The 21,357-nt window shown below is 34.6% G+C and overlaps 1 protein-coding gene across 1 annotated transcript; it reads left to right on the top strand.

Annotated features, from left to right (window-relative positions):
• The first annotated feature begins 12,872 nt into the window (after positions 1-12,872).
• On the top strand, positions 12,873-18,026 carry LOC107857239. The gene is made up of 3 exons (XM_047411416.1): positions 12,873-13,306; positions 17,269-17,347; positions 18,003-18,026. Exons 1-3 carry the CDS (start codon positions 12,873-12,875, stop codon positions 18,024-18,026), a joined length of 537 nt encoding a protein of 178 aa, XP_047267372.1.
• The last annotated feature ends 3,331 nt before the right edge of the window (positions 18,027-21,357 follow it).

A 21,357-nucleotide genomic window follows, 5' to 3' on the forward strand; every position in this document is an offset into this window, starting at 1 on the left:
AATTTTAATTCATCAAATTCTGATGAAAAATAAGCCTAAGGAGTCTATTTTTACTTATTACATTAAAGACAAAAATACCCTTAATGAAAAAGGGCTCCTATGGAGTGTAAATAAAAAGCATAAAAAGGCCATTACACCCTTAATGAATGGGTGATCATGTAGTGTTTTGATGTGGTCTTCTTCACACTTCAACATTTGACTTTCCTTGAGTCTTTTTGGTCTTCATAATTATTCAACACTTAGACCTCTCGGGCATCTCATCAAGGTAAGCTTCCAAGCAACCTTCCATACACGGGATTGTCTATTGTGGGCTTAAAATGGGTCCCCCATTAGTGCTCCTGTGCCCTCAATGTGACCACAATTGGGTTCTTCTTATGGTGGCCTCGCAGGATGTCTTCAAAAGCTAAGGTGGCCATTTGACTTTTATCATAGGTGACCCAAAGGAAACACTCTTCCTCAAGTACACCTTTCTTGCCAAATTATTCAAAATAAGTAAAACCCTAACTTCAAATGTTCTTGGACCAATTTTCAGATTCTAAGCTACAAACTAGGGACTAAAAACTACAATGAGAACTACCCAATTTCAATTCATCAAAGTCTAATAAAAATAGAAGTAAAATGGTTTATTTATACTATTACATGCCAAAGGACAAAAATGCCCTTAATGAGGACTTAAAAGGAGGCGCCTATGGAGTGCTCTTTTGGAGTGTAAAAAGTCTTCATTATCCTTCCCTTGAGGAGCCTATGGAATGTATAAATTCCCTCCCTTCCTTATCTTGAACAAGGCTTCAAAATACTCCAAAAAGTCTTTAATTGCTTGCCAATTCCGAAGATTGACCCTTAGACAATATCTTGTGTTCTTGAGGCTCATTGTGCTTGTATCAGGTTGGGAAATAGTACCCTCGGATTCCATGGTAAATGTACCTAAAAAGTGCAAAAAACAGCAAGCAAACAACCTACAAAACGAGCAAACAAGTTAGTTCAAAATTCTCACTTCACTCATACTCAACCTCACCTCACACTTGGCTTCACAAGTGTTGGAGAACCGGCAATACTTGGCAAGTTATTTGAGAGGTGAGAAGCTTTGAATCAAAATTGATCTTTGTTTGAAATGACTCAAATAAAGTGATGCACGAACTTGAACCACAAAATACTACGACTTAAAAACTAGAGACACGAAATAAACAAACTCTAAACTAATTACCAACCTAGTAGGTACTTACTAGTTTGCTAATTAGTGATAGAATTTTCTTAAAAGAAACTAGAATCAAAAATTACAAAACTAGGAAATCTACCTAAGAATTCAATTTGTCCGATTAGCTAGTGATGATGTGGCAGCTTGTGATTGGACGTCGATTTTTCAAATTTTTCAACCCTAATTCATGTAGAAGAGTTTTGTTTGGGAGGGGAAAATGAAGGTTTGAAAGCCTTTTTGGAGCTTCAAATGAATTCAAAAACAATGCCCCCCCCTTTGTACTTAAGAATGTACGTGATTTTGTACTTTGATTATTCCTTTATCTCTTCTTTCTTTGGATGATAATAAAGATGCCAAGGAATATTCTTTCACAAACACCAAGTACACTCTGTTTATTCCCCTATTTTGGATCAAAAACACTCTCTGAATATTCTTCCTTAGCAGGACTAGATGAACTTGGAAGAACAAGATGAATATTTAAGAGTTGACCAAGGTTTGACCCCTAACCAAATGAACTCCAAATCTGATTTTTTGTTTGTATATCTAGGTTCCTTAGGCCAAGGTGAGCTCAAATAACAATAAATCACAACCAACCAACGTCCACAATCCAAAAACCACACGGATCAAGCTTCTTGAAGCTTCAAAACGCCATAACCATGGTGGATCTATCTTAAAATTGACCAAATCTTGTTCCAAATGTAGACCTAGACTACTTAGGTGCTAGGGAGCAAGGATATAGCACTGGAAAACAACAAAACAGAACAAAAACTTGTAGATCTAACTTGGAAAATTCGGATTTACAACAAACACACTAGACAACACATAATTTTTTTGGTATTTTCTAATTTTTGACTCTTTTTTGATGAGATTTTCTATATAAGAACACTAAAACCAAGATTTAGGAATGTTGTAACAACCCTAACCAAGGCTTTGATACCAAATGATAGTCTAAGGTAAGGCTAACACACGAAATTGACACTAAAGATGTAAAAATCAGCAAGCACACAAAGAGAAAACAACACTTAGAAAGGAGATAAAGAAGAAGATTACTTGAAATTAAAGGATAGATAGAAAGACCCTTACTCCTATTCAATGATTAGCACTAGAAGATGTTTCAAATCTTCAAACACACCTCACAAATAAGAGTTCAAATCTTCCTCTTAGGTGACCCAAAGGAAACACTCTTCCTCAAGTACACCTTTCTTTCCAAATTATCCAAAACAAGTGAAACCCTAACTTCAAATATTCTTTGACCAATTTTCAAATTCTAAGAGCTAAACTAGAGACTAAAGTTACAATATAAGAGTAATATCATCAAATTCTAACGAAAAGAGAAGCAAAATTGTCTATTTATACTATTACATGCCAAATGACGAAACTACCCTTAATGAACTAAAGAGAGGAGACGCCCTTAGAGTGTTGCCTTTCAAAGTGCAAGTCTATCTTCCGTTTGTAAAATGTAGACTCTTCAAGTCCTGTTTTCACAAATCAAGGCATTCCCTCTCTTGGGCAAATCTACAACCCCTTCACAAGCATTCAAGTGCAGAAACAAAGCTTGAAGTTGTTGAAGCTCTTTGGCTTGGCTCCTTGTAAAAGGTCTTGAGGGCTTTATACTTGCATCAGAAAGGATTCCTACACTCGCCTACCATGATAACTACAAGGACCTCTAAAACCTCTAACTCAAGTACTATGACCTCTGAAATCCTAAAATAGCACACCTTCTTAGCGCCTCCCTATGATGCTAAAAGAATACCCTCAATAATCTTAACATAATCTACTATACACTAGAAAGACACTCCAAATAGAACCATCTTAGATGTGGCCAACTGAAGAGATACATCCAACACCTTTATGAACATTTGAATCTTCTCAGACTCGGTGGTAATGCTAGCATAAGAATATCTTTGTAAGGCATGGAAGGGTGCCTCAAACTCTACTACAATTATGGAGCCCTACTCCAAGTGATCAACTTTATCTCTCATTTGATCCCTCAGACTGTAAGGTAAAATCTCTCTATAATGACCTCAAAAACTAATCCCAAGTCATCTAGGGAGAATCAAGAGGTCTAGATCTATCAAGTAAACTCTACTAATATTTGGAAGAATCTCTTAACTGATAAGTAGTATAAGCAACCCCATGCGACTCATGTGAATCAAAGTTATGCAACTTCTCCCTACAGTCAATCAAGAACTCAAAGGCATCCTCGCCCATAACACCACTAATCTAGGAGGACCCAAGCAAGTAAATCTCTCAGACCTCTTCTAATCCTCAGATGACATAAGTATACTCATAATAAATGGAGGCATGGTGAATCTAGAAGGCTAATATCCCACCTGAGGAGGTAATATAGTTGAAGGTGGAACTCCTGCTCTTGGAACACCATACTCTGATTTTGGCACTAAAGAGGGAGTTACACTCAGGGTCTGAATTGTACCAAGAGTAAAAGTAGGTCCAATAGGAGAATACACATTCAAGACTAGAGGGAGACAAAGCACACCCAAAGGAGCACCCTCCAAATAAATCAACAAACAAACTAGCAATCCCTCCAAAAGTGGGGTAGAAGAATTCGATGGAACTAAAGTAGGACCAACTTCTCTAACATGCTCAACACAAGGTTCAGGGGAAAGTCCCCTAGCACTATACCTAGATGGGGCAGATCCATATGTCTGTCCACTACCTTACGTCCGTACATGACTTGTAACTCACCCTGTAGAGTAGGCTTTCACACAGTATAAAGTTTTAACATTTCTAATGTCATGAGATTTAGTTAGCACCGTCTTCACAAAAAAATGTGAACTATGACTTAGAACATAAGGTATGAAAAAATCAAAATGATAAGGAAAAAATAAGGGAAATTCCAAAAGACATCAAATAGCCTCTCGAAGATCTATACGAATATCTATGTACCAATCTATGAGACTCTATTAGAAATCTAATTCTTAAACCGTTGTGATCAATGAACTTGGTCACTCTGATACCCATTTATTACAACCCAAAAATCTTAGGAATGTGATCGTACTTGTCGTGGAGAACCTTGAAAAGTAAGCTTATCATATAAACTGATAGAAAATAGAAAATAACATTCAATGTCCAAGATAAGACTCTGAGAAAAAGTCTGAACGATATTAATATAATGAAAGCGGAAAGAAACACAAACAATAATGCAATAACTCTAAAAAAAATTGGGGTCACAATCTAAGAACTACTAGTACAACTCTGGAAAACACTATACATAGGAATAACTATGTCTTCAAATAGTAATAAAGGCATAGTCTAATAAGAAGAGGTGACAGTAGACTCCAAACACATGAAATCCATCGCTACCCCATAAAACTCCAAATATCGCTCAAATCAACCAATTAGGGGCATACCTAAACAAAAATCTTTACCAAAAAGGAACAATAGGAATGAGTATGGGTGACTTGTACTCAGTAGGTATCATAGGCCGACTGAGAAAAATAGCTATTAAAGCATACATAATACATACTAAGGACAAATTAACTACAATGAAAAATATCCCAAAATGGTAGCCCACACCGCTTGCACTATCAGTTCTATAATACTCACATATATTGCAACAAACACCAAAAAGGACCACAAGTATACATTATACCACATATAAGTTGAGCACAAAAGGACAACATATATAAGAATATCAAGTACAAGTAATAGAAGGTATAACAAATGGATAGGCAACAAGTCTAGATAGAAATACAATCACGTTACAAGCATAATAAAGTAAATACAATTAAAATGATGTGAATGATGATGATGATGATATAATGCATGAGGTCATTGTAAAACCTTTGAGACTATCAAATAGTCTCCGCATATAACTGTGAAGCTAAATATTCCCAACATAGGACCCATGGGTGTTCATCAATTTGTATACAATCCACATCCATATTCCTCCCCCGCATATCCTTCAAGGAGGGTTTTTATGAGATGTCATATTTTTTTCCAGAAAAGTTAGTGTATCTCTGTGTTTCCAATATTTCCATGATTGTAGTAGTGTTTCATGAATGTACATGATATGAAAATGTAATGCTCACAACCAACCACAATGAGTATTTCCATATCAAACCAACACACAAACCAAGTGAGACAAATATCCTCTTAATATTTCCAACCATCCATGTAAACCTACATGATTCATATTCCAATAGAGTATGAACATATAACAATACATAATTGGTATAACAATAAGCTTTTCATCAAATTAGATATAATTATTTTCATTTATGTAGTCTATCAACATCACATAGGACTCCACACAGTCTTACATAGCATATAATATACCAAAACCACCAAATACATCACATATAGGCCACCACATGGGCACAAAATAATAAGATAGCCATTTTTCATGATTAGTTCCATAACCATTATCCTAATTTAGCATCAAAATTTTCTACCCAACAAGTATGAAAGATGTTAAGCCATAACCTACCTCGAATGTCGGAAACTGAAGTAAAAGCCTTCAATACCAATGCCTCACTCCTCATAAATGATTCTAGAATCAACTAAAATTATAAAAATATAGAATCTATGAATCAAAAGAATGACAACAATACCCATATAACCTATTTTCAAGTCAGGGTCAAAATGAACCCCCAAAATAAGTTTTCAAAAAAGAAAAGCAAAAATCATAATCTTATTTTAAAAACATGTTTGCCATATTTTTTGGAGTCTACAGTTGAAGATCTAAGAGAAAACGAGTTAAAATGAGGTTAAAATTAAAGAAAAACTATTTTCAAGCTTAATTGGGTATAAATTTTAGAAATCCATTTTAAAATCAAGAACTAAAGTTGTTCTGAGGATTAAATTAAGTGAAAACATATAATTATAGTCTTAGAAACTCACCCAAATGAAAATGAGTAGAAATTGGGGTTTAAATTAGAAAAATACAAATATTAGGCCTTATAGGTCAAAATCCCCAAACTCCTTTCTTTTATCCATGTTTAAAGATGATTGAGATTAAATGAAATAATTGAAATAGGTATTATGGAGCTTACCTAAGATTAGAAGTTGAGAAAGTTGCTCAAATCACGAAACCCTAACCTCTAAGTCTTAAAAATGGTGAAAATGGCAAAACATGCGTATTTATACACCCAGGCATCGCGATTGTGACCAGGTGTCGCCAATGCGGTACCTGGCTGAAGTGGCTATTGCAATAATGGACCAGGTTTCATAATCACAACAATTTTCCTGCATGTCCTATTATGATTGCGGTAGTAGCCTCACAATCATGGGAGCACCAGCTGAGTAGTGCACAGGCTAGGGACTTAGTGAATTTCAAAGTCTCTGCGGGCCCCTACGAGATTCACCCAAAATCCCATAAATGTAAGCAAACTATAATACTGTAAGACCCCGTCAAACTCTAAGCTTAATTCAGTCCTTTAGGCTTGTTAAGGGGTCCCAAACTTAGAAAATTCTAGCTACGTTTCCAGACTTAGTTTATTTTTGGCCTTCGAAGGTTGGCGACCTCATTTTGTGATCTTAAAGTCCTTTTAAAGTCTATATTTTTATTGATTCATGATCAGGGAGTTCAATAGGTGTCCCCGGCTAAGTTTTGGATTTTTTGAACTGCATTTAGACCAGTTTGAAATCATAAAATAGTGGACCAACGAGATCTTGGCGTGCCACGTCGCCTATCGTGTTGGTTAATATTTTTTCCAATTACCAGAGTTAAAAGTCCTGAGACACGGTGCGATCATGGCATGATGCATCGAGTATCACATCGATGGCATCGAAACACTGCATCAACAACCGCGTCGGTGCCTAATTTTCAGTCATAAACCCTTATCCTTAAGGGCAATTAGGTCTTTTTCCCTGGAACTTCAGCCCTCATAACATGAAATTTAGCCCACTTTTGGCTAATCATATTCATTATTTACAAAATCCTTAAGAACCCTAGGGCTATCAAGTTAAGAATCAAGTTTAAGAGATTTCACCATTAATCCTTCTAAATTCAAGCAATAAGGTATGTAAAGTGTTCATCCAAGGATCCCTTCCATCCTTGGAGCTCAAGAACACAAGTTTAAAATCAAGAATTAGGATTTTTATATTGCAGATTGATTATGACCATGTTCATGCTTTATGCTTATGTTCAAAATGACTCCCCTGCTATTGCTATGCATTGAAATTATTTGATGGAATGCTCATGAGATTAGATTTATGAAATTATGACATGTTTATATGCATTCCTTTTCATGTACAAGATTATGATTATCAAGTGCCTCATGAAAATCCCCAATGATTGTATTATGAATTATGGACCATAGTTACATGCCTAAGATGTGTCATGTCTCATTTATATTTATGCTATCGAGTCCTGAGGGTATTTAATACCTGATATTTTAGCTGTGTACCTAGACCAAGTGTCAGTTTTCAAGATACACTCAGTCAATCCATGATCAGTAGAATTCAATCAGTCACATGACTCAGGAAAACTCAGTAAATTTAGTATCAGACCAGTCCTACTCAGTAATCTCAGTAATTTTAGTCAGTAAACAGAATTCAGTAATATTTTTGTCAGTCAACGGAACTCAATGAACTCAGTCTAGTTTATCTTAGTATAATTAGTTCAGTATCTATTCAGACGGGAGTAGGATTCAGTACCGAGTCAACCTAAGAATAGGAACACATACTGCCAGTAGAGAGTGTGATTCCTAGAAGCAATCCTAGTGTTCTAGAACTATGTAGCCAACGTAGATTAAGACATCAACATTGATAGTTGAGGGTTGATGAAGTGGATTAATACTGCCAGTTGAGTGTCCCACAGTTCTCTTTTGGGGACACCACCAAATAAGGGTTACTCACAGCTTGTCCTTATTAGTGACACGGTATTGACACCCTTCTAATTAGGATTACAGATTGGACCCTAACTCTATGCAAAAAAGAGGCATGTCGGTTAGATGAATACTTTCCATAGTCTCAGTCTTAGTCTCAGTAAAAGAACTCAAATAGTTTTTCAAATTCAGGACTGTCAGATACAGTCACACAGTTCAGTACGGGACTTAGCTAGTTCCATCAGAATCTGGACTATCAGACACAGTCACTCAGTTAATAGTATATCAGTTATACAAAACTCATGTTATTAGTATTCAGACTCAGTAGTTAATATTATCATGATCTCATTTACATCCATGTATTCTCACATTTATGTTATTCAGTTAGTTTGTATTTTTTGTGCATATAAACCCCATGCATTCAGCCTACCTCACTTTGCATACCAGTACATTCAGACATACTGACACATACTTTTCTTTTACGCTATGGTGTTATACCATAGGTTCGGACGCTCAAGTTCCCGATTGTACTTAGCTTAAGATACAGCCAGCAGCAGTAGTTTTGCAGTGAATCTTATCATTCCAGGATAGCATGATTAGTTCATTACTTCATTAGTTTAGTTTTAGTAGACGAAGTTAGTTAGAGACATATCCCATCAACTCTACAATTTTCAAATAGTTTAGAGGCTTTCAAACTAGCATGTTCAAATAGTTTATTTCAATTTTTATATTGATATACTATATTTCTAGATGTTATGTTTTATCAGATATTTGAACCTTATGGCCTTTCAGCCCTCTTATTCTGTATTTATATAGTATATTATGCAGTGCTCGTTTACAGATATCAATCATGGGTTAGCTTGTTATCCTTTGGGATTGCTAGCACCGTGTAGTATTCTTGGTATCAGATTCAGGGCATTACAAACTTGGTATCAGAGCCTAAAGTTCAACAGTCTCCTAGGAAGTCTAAAAAGTCGCATCTAGTAGAGTCTTGTGCATGGGCGTATTGTGCACCATATTTATGTACAGGAGGCTATGAGATATTTTTGGAATAGTTTCCCTTCTTTCAGTATTCATATCGTGCCAGTGAGCATAAGATTAAACTTAAACTCTCAGCCTAATCAGCATGTTCCTTTCGATTACAAAACATGCCTTCCAAATGGACTAATGAAAGTAGAACCAAAAATCAGTCAATACCTCAGCCCATCCAGGCAAATTCTCTAGATGAGTATGTGATTAAGAAGATGGACATATATAGGTTTATGGTCCATGCTCAACAGATTGAGAAGCAGAAGCTTAAGAAGGAGGAGAGACAAAGTAAGAGAGCTAAATGGGTAGCTTTAGGTTTACCCAACCAAGGTTAGAGGGTGGTAACCATTCTTAGTATGGTTAGAAGTATTTAGTCCCAGCTCTATCTTAATCTAGTGCACCAGTACCAAAATTCACGTTCAAAAATAACCATAGGGATGGGGCACCAGGCTCTAAAGTCCAGGGTAGTACGAGCAGGGGTCTTACCTATCCACTTTGTGGAGAATATGGTAAGAATCATAAGGGTATGTGTAGAGTCGACAGTGATGTGTGTTTCGAATGTGGTGAGTTAGGTCACAAAGTTTGAGACTATCCTAAGCCCGATCTACAAAGTCAGCACAATTGTCCTTTAACTCAGTCCATTCGCTCGAATTAGTAGGGTGCCACTTCTAGCGCCACCAGTGGGCAACGACCAAATAGACTTTATATACCTCAGTCCTAACAAGATCAAGAAAGTTCTCCTGATACAGTCAATGGTATGTTACAGATCTCTCATATGTTACAGATCTCCCATTTATATGTTTATACATCTCCAGATCCATGAGTTTCTTTTCTTTCGTAACTTTGTGCATAATAATCAGTCTTAAGGTCAGAAAAATATTAACAGGACCATTCTCAGTCTCTACCCCAATGGGTCAGTCTATCATAGCCTGATAGGTATGCATGAACTATTTGGTTATGATGTGTTAGAAATGTCAGGCCTTCAGATTCTAGTAGTAATACCAGTATGTATAGGAAATCAATAAGGGAAGATAATTCCCAACCCATATTCTATCTCATTGTGAAGTTTTGTACTATAGCCATCACGATACTTACGCATGCTTCACATCTCAATTCCATGAACACAGCTTAGATTCACATACTTTCCATAGAAATATGTGTGTTTCTAGTTCCTAGTATGAGGAATCCTAGTTCACTCAATAGTACGAATCATGCTTCATAAACATAGAAACTCTAAACTCAGGTCATGCAGCTCATGACTTATGTATTCATGTCATGCTTTATAGTATACTCAGCCCTCATGACTCATGCTCCACTCTTAATGATCATCTAAACTCAGATTATGTCATGTATACCCTCAATTTAGATCCCTCGATAAATCTACGGTATTGATGTTCTATTCTTCAGGCCTCAGTTACAGCGTTAGTTCGGTAATCAATATTCAGTCAAGGACTCAGATAGTCCTACAGGACCATGGCTCTCAGCTATTAGTTACTTAGCCATTAGAAACTAGTACTTCAGTACCAGTCTAAACCTCACTTATCTGAAACTAGCATTCAGTCCTCGTTGCAGTCTTAGCTACAGTCTTCATCACAATCTTAGTTATAGTGTCAGTCTCAGTTTCAGTTCAGTAATCAGATTAGTAAATCATTTTACTTTTAGATTTGCTCGACCATAGTGTACAGTTATCAGTTACTCAGTTATCAGTATCATAGTACCCTAGTTTACAGATTATTTTAGAATTATGTAATGGCTTGGTCTTGCATTCTCAGATAATACAGTTTTCATGAATACATACTCAGTTATCTTATGTTGCCCAGTCAGTCCTTACATCATATGTACAATGATCTACAATTTTAGTCCAACCATTCAGACTAAGTATAGTTCAGTCCTACATGTTCAGTATTCAGCTACCAGTCATTTAGTTAATCATACAAAAAATTAATTTAGTATGTTGAGGTATTCATGCTCAGCGCCCATGTGGATACCTTCAATAGTCTCAGGTGAAGTGTCTCACTAAGGTGGAGAGTATAGTTAGGTATAAATTTCAGTATAAGTTCGTCCGTAAAACTAGTAATTTAGTTTAGCAGGCAGACGGACAAATTCATATAGTGTGATTTATTGAAGAAAGACGCCGCCATCGCATGGACTGAAGAACGTTAGAAGGCTTTTGACAAAATCAAGGAGTATTTGTATAACCCACCAGTATTGGTTCCACCTAAATTGGGAAAGCCATTGTTGTTATATGTATCTGCTATGGATAATGCCATTGGATGTGTGTTAGGGCAGCATGATAATACGGGGAGGAAAGAGCAAGCCATTTACTACCTGAGTAAGAAATTCACATTGTATGAAGCTAGGTATACATTGTTGGAGCGAACCTGTTGAGCATTGACCTGGGTTGCGCAAAAGTTAAGGCACTACCTGTCCACGAATACCACTTACTTAATTTCGAGAATGGATCCACTCGAGTACATATTTCAGAAGCCAATACCTTCTGGAAAGTTAGAAAAATGGCTGATCTTATTGAGTGAGCTTGACATTGTGTACGTGACACAAAAAGCCATCAAAGGACAAGCTTTGGTTGATCACCTCGCAGAAAATCTAGTAGATCAAGATTACACGCCGCTCAATACCTACTTTATTGATGAAGAGGTGTTGTTTGCGGGAGAGGACATCTCATAACCATATGATAGATGGAGGATGCTCTTCGATGGAGCAGCATATTCAAAAGAGTCAGAATTGGAGCAGTCCTAGTTTTAGAAATAGGTCAACATTACCCAATCTCGATGAAGATTAGGTTTCCTTGCACGAATAACATGGCAGAATATGAGGCTTGCATTCTCGGGCTTAGGATGGCAGTAGACATGGACAATAAAGAGTTATTAGTGATAAAAGATTTAGATTTGTTGATCTATCAGGTGCAAGGAGAATTGACCACCAAGAATGTCAAAATCCTTCCTTATATGCAATATGTTAAGGAATTGAGCAAAAGGTTTACGAAGATCAAATTCAAGCATGTCCCTCAAATTTAAAATGAGTTTGCCGATGCCTTGGCAACACTATCTTCAATGATTTAGTATCCAGATAAGAATAACATTGATCCCATCAAAGTAGAGATACACGACGAACAAGCCTATTGTTTCCATGTAGATGAAGAGCCAGATGGAAAGTTGTGGTACTATGACATTAAGAAGTTACTTGGAGCAGAAGGATATCCAGAAGGCGCTACTGGCAGACAGAAGGGAACTTTAAGAAGGATGGCTAATCACTTCTTTCCCAATGGGGAAATCCTATATAGGAGGACTCATGACCTAGGATTGCTATGATGCATCGATGCCACGGAGGCCACAAGATTGTTAGAGAAGATACATGCAAGAACTTGTGGACCCTACATAAATGGCTTCATGCTTGTGAAGAAGATTTTGAGAGCTGGATACTTTTGGATGACCATGGAGAGGGATAGCATTCGATTAGTGCAGAAGTATCACCAATGCCAAGTTCATGGAGACTTTATACAGGTTCCGCCAAACGAACTTAATGTGATGGGTTCTCCTTGGCCGTTTACTGCTTGGGTCATGGATGTTATTGGGCCCATAAAGCCTCCTGCGTCCAATGGATACCATTTTATCTTGGTCGTTATCGATTACTTCACAAAGTGGGTTAAGGCCTCGACACATAAGGTCGTAACAAAAAAGGTGGTAGTAGATTTTGTTTGCAACAACTTAGTATGCCGGTTTGGAATTCCAGAATCAATCATAATAGATAATGGAGCCAATCTTAATAGCGACCTGATGAGAGAGATTTGCGAAAGGTTTAAGATCTCTCATTGAAATTCCACGACATATCAATCACAAATGAATGGAGAAGTTAAAGCTGCAAATAAGAATATCAAGAGGATTTTGAGGAAGATAGTGGACGGTAATAGAGAATGGCATGAGAATTTGCCATATGCTTTACTCGAATATCGCACCATAATTAGAACTTCTACTGGGGAAACTCCCTACATATTGGTTTACGGGTTAGAAGAAGTGATACCGGCAGAGGTGGAAATACCTTTATTAAGAGTCATTCAAAAGGTTGGTCTAGACGACGCTCAATGGATTTGTAGAAGGATTGAGCAATTGATGCTCATTTATGAGAAGAGATTGGATGCAGTCTATCATGGTCAACTCTATCAAAATAGAATGATCAAGGCATTCAACAAGAAAGTTAAGCCTCGACGATTCACACCAGGACAGTTGGTATTGAAGAAGATATTCCTTCACCAAGATGAAGCCAAACGTGAACAGTTAGTATTGATGAAGATATTCCCTCACCAATTTAAGTCTCGCAATTGTTCACCCCTATTTATTAATGACATTTCTTTCTTACTGTGAAAAGTTATGACTTAATTAAATTAAGCAATATTGTGATAAGTCATGACTTTTCAACTTATTATTATTAATAATTAGTAGTTCTTTCCAGGAACCATTTTTATATTGAGTTGTGACCACAGATTATATATCTGTTGCATCAGATAACTCATATATAATAACAAATATATCATCCGTTGGAATAATAGATAACTTATTGCATCAGATAATCTATCTGTTGTAACATATAATCTATATATCTTTTCTAAAAAAAAATTATCATGATGACATTCAAATTTTTGAATTTTTAATTATGTAAATTAATAAAATAGATTTAAAGGCGCAATTGTTCACCTTCATTTATTAATGACATTCTTGATTACTGTATAAAGTTATGACTTAATTAAATTAAGCAATATTATGATAAGTCATGACTTTTCAGCTTATTATAATTAATAATTAGTTCTTTCCATCCAGGAATCATTTTTATATTAAGTTGTGACCAAAGATTATATATTTGTTGCATCAGATAACTCATCTATGACAACAGATATATCATCCATTGGAATAATAGATAATTTATTACATCGGATAATCTATCTGTTGCAACATATAATCTATATATCTTTTTTAAAAAAATTATCATCATATCATTAATCCAAATTTTTTAACTTTTTAATTATATAATTTATAAAATAGATTTAAAGGTGCAACTGTTCACCTCCATTTATTAATGACATTCTTAATTACTGTAAAACGTTATGACTTAATTAAATTAAGCAATATTGTAATAAGTCATGACTTTTCAGCTTATTATTATTAATAATTAGTTCATTTTAGGAACCATTTTTATATTGAGTTGTGACCACAGATTATATATCTGTTGCATCAGATAACTCATCTGTGATAATAGATATATCATCCGTTGGAATAATAGATAACCTGTTGCATCAGATAATCTATCTGTTACAACATATAATCTATATATCTTTTTTAAAAAAAATTATCATCATATCATTAATCCAAATTTGCTGACTTTTTTTTATTATATAAATTAATAAAATAGATTTAAAAACAAGAATATTTTTGGTGAGCTTTTTACGGTTTAAATTGTGTTTAGCATTTATTTTCTTTGAAAAAAATAACTTAATTAAATCAAGCTGGAGTTTTTATTATTGTGACAAGTCATGACTTTTCAGCTTATTATTATTAATTAGTTCTTAAATTTAAATAATTATTTTCTTAATTTAAAAATTGAAGACACTTGGTTTTCAATAATTGTTTCCTTAATAAAATAATAACTATTTTTTTATTGAGTTATGGCAACAGATTGTATATCTGTTGCACCAGATAACCCATCTGTTGCAACAAATATACCATATGTTGCAACAAATCGATCATCTATTTTAGGAGCTTTTTTTATTTCTTCTAACAGATGAGGAATTTGATGCATCAGCAGCGTTGTTTGTTTTTGTTTGTCGAATGTGTTTAAACAAAAAGTCATAGACACGACTATTCACCTTTTTCTTAACAATCATCATCATGTAACTTAATTAATCCAATGTTGTGACTTTTTTTTAAATTAAATAATCTTTCTTTTATGGTTATAAATTGTGTAATCATTTAGTTCCTTAGTATTTTTTAAATTATGTATATCATTTAATCCCGACCTCCAACCGCCAATTTTTGAGAATAGGAAATAAATAGAATGATAATTAAATATTAAATAAGAATTAAAAATTCAAAGTTGACCAAACCAAATCAAACATATACATAGATTTTCATTCCCTTAAAGGTAGACCGGATATAAAAAAGAAAAATACATATGCTAAAAGAAAGAAGAACATAACATAATTATTACTACTACTATTATTATTATCATTACTATTATTATTATTATTATTATTACTATTATTATTGTTAATTCATCCGGCAGCAGCAGGGCCCTCCTCAGCCTTACTCCAAAGTTGGCCAAATCCCTCTGGAGTTCATTTTGCCTTTGAAGTTCCTGCAAGGACTCGATATGAATCTTATTGTACGAATCTAGATCAGTCATATTTGTATTATAAGTGTAGTAGAATGAAAGAGTGAGAGGAGGCTAGAGGGACCCATTTATAAAATGATTGAATTGGAAGGGGTGACTTGACTTAGTCAAACAAAAAGCCATGACTTTTATATCCCTTAATAAAATAAAATTGGTGACTTTTCGAATATGTAAATTCAAAAAAATGGATCTAAATACATATTTTATCTTTTTATTGTATTTCGAAAAGAAAAGAAAATTGCTTTAAAATAAATCTAACAGATGGGTAATCTGTTGTAAAATATATTCCATCTGTTAGATAACTTACAACATATTGACAATCTATTGCAACAGATGGATATATCAGTTTGCTTTTCCAACAGATGTGGCATCTGTTGCAACTTGCTAGTCATCTATTTATTCAATTTCATCGAGAGCATTAGATTTTTTTAAAAACTTCTTGGCCAAATTCAATTTTTGCTCTTGGATTGCTTCTCTTTTTTTCTTTGCATCCTTCAAGCTGGCCTCCAAACTCAATTTTTGCTCTTGGATTGCTTCTCTTTTTTTCTTTGCATCGTTCAAACTGTCCAAGAGCAAAATTTGAGTTTGGAGGCCAGCTTGAAGGATTCAAAGAAAGAAAGAGAAGCAATCCAAGAGCAAAAAATGAGTTTGGCCAAGAAGTGTTTAGAAAAATCTAATGCTCTCAATGAAATTGAATAAACAGATGACTAGAAAGTTGCAACAGACGCCACATCTGTTGGAAAATCCAGTGCTGCAGCATATATGGATAGTGCAGCACTCAATGCAAAATAATTTCCTGGTAGAAGCAAGTGTTGAGAAGACATAATCAGTAATATCTCGATATTAGCTTTCGTTGTGTCAAGCAGTTCTGTAGATATCTTTTCCTCTACGGGAGAAGATTGATCAATAGAAAAACTAAGTGATTGAGATCGTTTAATATGTTTACTAACTCAAGCAAAGACGTCTTCTGGATTATCAAACTACACAGGGTAGTCTGGTAGTTCAATAACATCGGATATCTTATTTTCGGTATTAGCTAATGATGGGGAGATTCTACCTTCCTCACCATCCTAGAAAGAAAAAGATCTTAAAATTAGATGGATTAACTCAGTAACTCGACATAACGACATAAGATGAACTAAATCTAACATTCATTTTTTCCTTCTTATTCCTCCCCTTTTTATCTTCTCATCTTTTTCTAATCCAAAACTTTTCTTTTACGAATACTTGATAATGCCTTGGAAATTGCTTTCTTTCTCCACTTATCCTTAACCTCTAATGGAGTGAATGAAACTGAAATCCTCTTTGATTGAATGACACTATTGTTAGATATCAATTCCTTCACATCAGCAGTTAATGCATTAATAGTATTAATCACTCTATCATGTTTTGCCTTGAACTCTTAACATTAGCATGCACAAGATAAGTAAGGAGGGGAAACATCTCCAAACCTTTCCCCGAGTTAGTGCATAGATTAAACGATCTTAATATCTCAGCCTTTCTGCTGATCATTCTTCTCGCATATAGAGGTCAACATATCCATCATTCAAAAGTCTACACCGTCGCCAGAAATGCTTTCCACAGCAAAAGTTTATGGAAGGCATGACTAGTAATCTCTCAATATCACTTTTATGAATTTCTAGATGTCTCTTGCAATTATATTGGAATGGACATATCAAGAAATTATGCTTAGTTTGGTTTGTTAATTCTAATACAATTGGAAAAGACATCAAGAATGTCATAAAAGTGATATTAAGAGGCTAATAATCAAGCCTTCTAAAGATTTTCATTGTGGCAAGCATTTCTGGCATCAATGTAAACTTTTGCATGGCGGACATGTTGTCCTCTATATAGGAGAAGAGAGATCAGCAAAAAGGTTGAGATATTAAGATCGTTTAATCTGTTCACTAACTCAGGCAAAGGTTTTAATAAGGTAACAAACCTCCAGTTACGTAACGTTTGATAGGTTTGGTAGAGTTAGTTTAGATCAAACATTACGTAACTCCTTGCTAATTAATTTATCAAAACCCTTGAAGGTTGGTTGAGCAAGCTGCATGGAGAAATTCTAGATAAAAGTGAGCTATTCAACTGTTGGGACCACATCTTTACTATGCATCAATATATTTTGACCTAAAAATATACACAGTGACCCTTCATGTATCCTTTAAGGCTTCTGAAGAAGGTGTTTTGAAGGGCTTCTACAATGCCATAACTTTAAAGGTAGTGTTCCTGATCGAGCTCACAAGAGATCAGGAACTCTATACCAAATTCAAAGACGATAACTACAAACTTGAAGATAAAATTGGCAAGCTAGAGGCAAGCTTGAAAATTATCGGAATTCGCATACTATAGCAAGCCTCTGATCTTCTCCAAGGAATGTTGAAATCATGCTAAGGCTAGAAAACACAATCAATTATAACCATATTGCTAAGGAAGTAGTGATACTCAATCTGCCTTTCAATCACGTTTGTGGTTCCGATCAGGTCAACAGCAGTGGACCTGGTCGGAACCACAAACAAGAAGTCATAGGATGCAATTTAAAATTCAGAAATTGCTGCCTTCACTTAGATTCCTTACTGTAACTACAGTTGCTATTGGCGGAAGTTTTCTAGACTTACTGTATAACATTTCAACCCTCGATTCCCTTAAGGCGGCTTTCTTGTTCTTCTGTTATTTTCTATCTAAGTGATAATCCCGACCACACTACCTAGTCACAGCTCCCTAGAAAGTGACCATCTGCATTATTTTTCTCTTAGAGAGACAACAAACGAATTTACATTACCGGATATACTTTCATATTTGCACTTGATACATATTTCTTATGTTTTTAGATAATTTCATTGGCCAGATTTGCTAGAAGTTACTTTCTACCCTATGTGTCTTCTTCAATTAGCTCTCAGATGATATAGTCTTTCATCAACCACTTATTTTCCCTCGAAGGCATTCTTCTACCACACCTTCTGGTGTATAATCATCACCACGAGCAATCCAACCATATGAATTTGGGTTAGGGCAATAACTATATTGGTTTTTCGTTCTTATTAGATGCAGTGCTAGGCTTCGAAGGCCTTCTCAGAGTCCAATCCACCCTAAAATTTAGTCCAATCGCTATTGAATCTCTTTACAACGACACCAAAATTAGATCCATTCACAATGTTTAACAAATAAACATGAGCAAACACTAACATTAAATCTTAACAGGGTATCAGAACCATATTCATGGTCTCTCAGCCTTATCAGTTCGGACTTACCAAACTTAACTGAAAAATTGCAGATATCTTATTTGAATGATCTATGACTAATCGGTAAAAACAACATTTACAAAATCAGTGTACTCTATGTGTGTTTCCACGATAACATTATCAATAATACATACCTCCCATATATGAAGAGGTTTCATCTACATGTAGTTTAATCATCTGAACCCATATTTACTGCAGCCTCTTGTGATGGTCGGGCAAAAGTTGATCAACTTTCAGTTCCTTATATCTACAAAGAATAGAAAAAAATTAATGTCACAGAAAGAATATTTTCTATCTGTTGCAATAGATGTAGAGTCTATTGCATTAGATAAGGAGTCTGTTGCATCAAATGAGGAGTCTGTTGCATTAGATTGGAGTTTGATGCAACAGATGTAGAGTCTGATACAACAGACGTAGAGTCAGTTGCAACAGATGTAGAGTTAGTTGGAATACATCAAACCAGCCTTGCTGGTGGTTTGATTTGTTCTAAAAGTTTCTCCATCTGTTGCAACATCAACAATAGCATAAACTACAAAGAAACAACAAAGAAAAAATATCAACAACAAAGAAAACAACAACATTTATTCCAACAACATCATCAACAACAATAAAACAACATCTTATGTTTCAACACCATCAGCAATACCACACCACAAGTTTCAATAATGACAGCCTTACCAACAACATCAATAACAACATTAACAACAAAGAAACAAATAAAATACATACAAAAAAAATGATACTGCCAACAACGCTTTTAAACTTCTCCCAACAGATGACTTTTTTGTATATTGTAATAAAAATTCTCTGTTCATTTATTCAACAATTAAAAGTTACTTCAATTTTTTTAAATAAATATGATATGGGTAAATGGTAATTAAATAAAAAAAATAGTTGTAAATAACTTGCAAAGAAGAAAACGAGAATGAAAGAGCAACAGTAAATCATACCTTAATGTCAAAAGGGGATTAAAACAGCAATTTCGATCGAGAAGTCTAAGATATGAATTGGTTTAGATCCAAAAGGATTTTTATGAGAAAGAGGAGAGAAAAAAAGTTGTGATAACCCTAAAGAAGAGAGAAAGAAAAAGATAAGAGATGGATAAAATAAATATAGGGCTGAAGGAGAGATGAGATAATTTTAATTTCTAGATGTACTACCCTTAATATTAAATGACTAAACAAAGTTTATTTATTCAAATTTATATTTTCAAAGCATAATTAATAAGGCTAATTTGGTAAAATAAACCCCAAATTAATAGTATTTTCTTAATGGGTGTGCCAAGTCAATAAGGGCCAACTAATATGAAACAGAGAAAGTATTAGGGGTTTCAATATTCATTAATTAATATTCATTAATAATTTGAGGGGCACGAGGAAGAAAATGGATAACATTGAAAAGACAAGACTACTTAATGTGATTTTTGAGTTATCCAAAAAACATTCTTTACCACCTTTAGTAGTACTACTTTATCTACTCAGACAGAAGCATGCTTTTAAATTAAAAGAAAAAAAATATTTTCAAACAGATATGTCGTCTGTTGCAACAGATATAAATACCTGTTTGAAAAATCCCAACAACTCAGTCATCTGTGATAATAGATGTAAATGTCCATTTTATAACTAAATCAAATATGTCATCTGTTACAACAGATATCAATATCTGTTTGAAAATTTTCAATAGCTCAGTCATCTATCACAATAGATGCAAACGTCTATTTGATAATTAAATCAGATATGTCATCTGCTGCAATAAATATGATTATCTGTTAGAAAATATCCAACATCTCAATCATTTGCTGCAACAAATTTCATTGTAATTTATTTATGTGGAACTAGGAATGAATGAATGATCTCACAGGGTCAATAACAACTTTAATTGAGTCGTTACTTTACATGGTATTGGTAGTGCGTTCATCCCGACTCGAGTCATCGATCTATCACTCTGAGTTGAAATGAATGAATGAGCTCACAGGGTCAACAACAACTTCAATTATGTCGTTGCATTTGCAAGGTTTTGGTATTGTATTCATGCCAACCTGAGTCATCAATCAATCACTTTGAGATGAAATGAGTTCTCATTAACTTAATATTTCAAAAACTATATATTTTGAAATTTTAAAAATTAATTGAGATCAATTCGGACCAAATTAACAATTTCAAAACTTGTCATTCTTGTTCAAAATTACAAATCAACCCATACAAATCACCCAATTGCAGGAAAAACTTTTTCTCATTTTAAATCATAAGTTCTCACTCCTCTCTCTCTCTCTCAACAATACAGATAACAAATACTCAACATATTGCTCAACCCTTCAAAAAAGATCAATTTTCTTCCCATTTTCGACCACATAGTTGTTATTTTTTACTTCATTCTCGCTTGTATCCATTATTTTCTCTATCTTCGTAGGTAACAGAGTTCAAGAAGAGTTCTTCATTTGTTTTTTATTCTAAAAATTAGGAATTTTTAGTAAATAAAGAAAAAGAAAACTTTAAGTTGTATTATCTTCGAGAATAGATTAACAATTTTATGTTTTGATGCTAAAAAAGTAGGAAGCAGCCGAGAAAATCCTAGTTTTTATCTCAGTATTTTGTTGACTATCGTGGTATTGTTGGATGGTATTTATGGTATTGTTGGTGGATGTTGTTGTTAGTATCGGTATTTGTGTTTTTTGTGGTGGTGTCGGTGGTCTTAGTGTTGG

This window comes from Capsicum annuum, chromosome 1 (assembly GCF_002878395.1).
Source record: "Capsicum annuum cultivar UCD-10X-F1 chromosome 1, UCD10Xv1.1, whole genome shotgun sequence".
Lineage (NCBI taxonomy): Eukaryota > Viridiplantae > Streptophyta > Magnoliopsida > Solanales > Solanaceae > Capsicum > Capsicum annuum.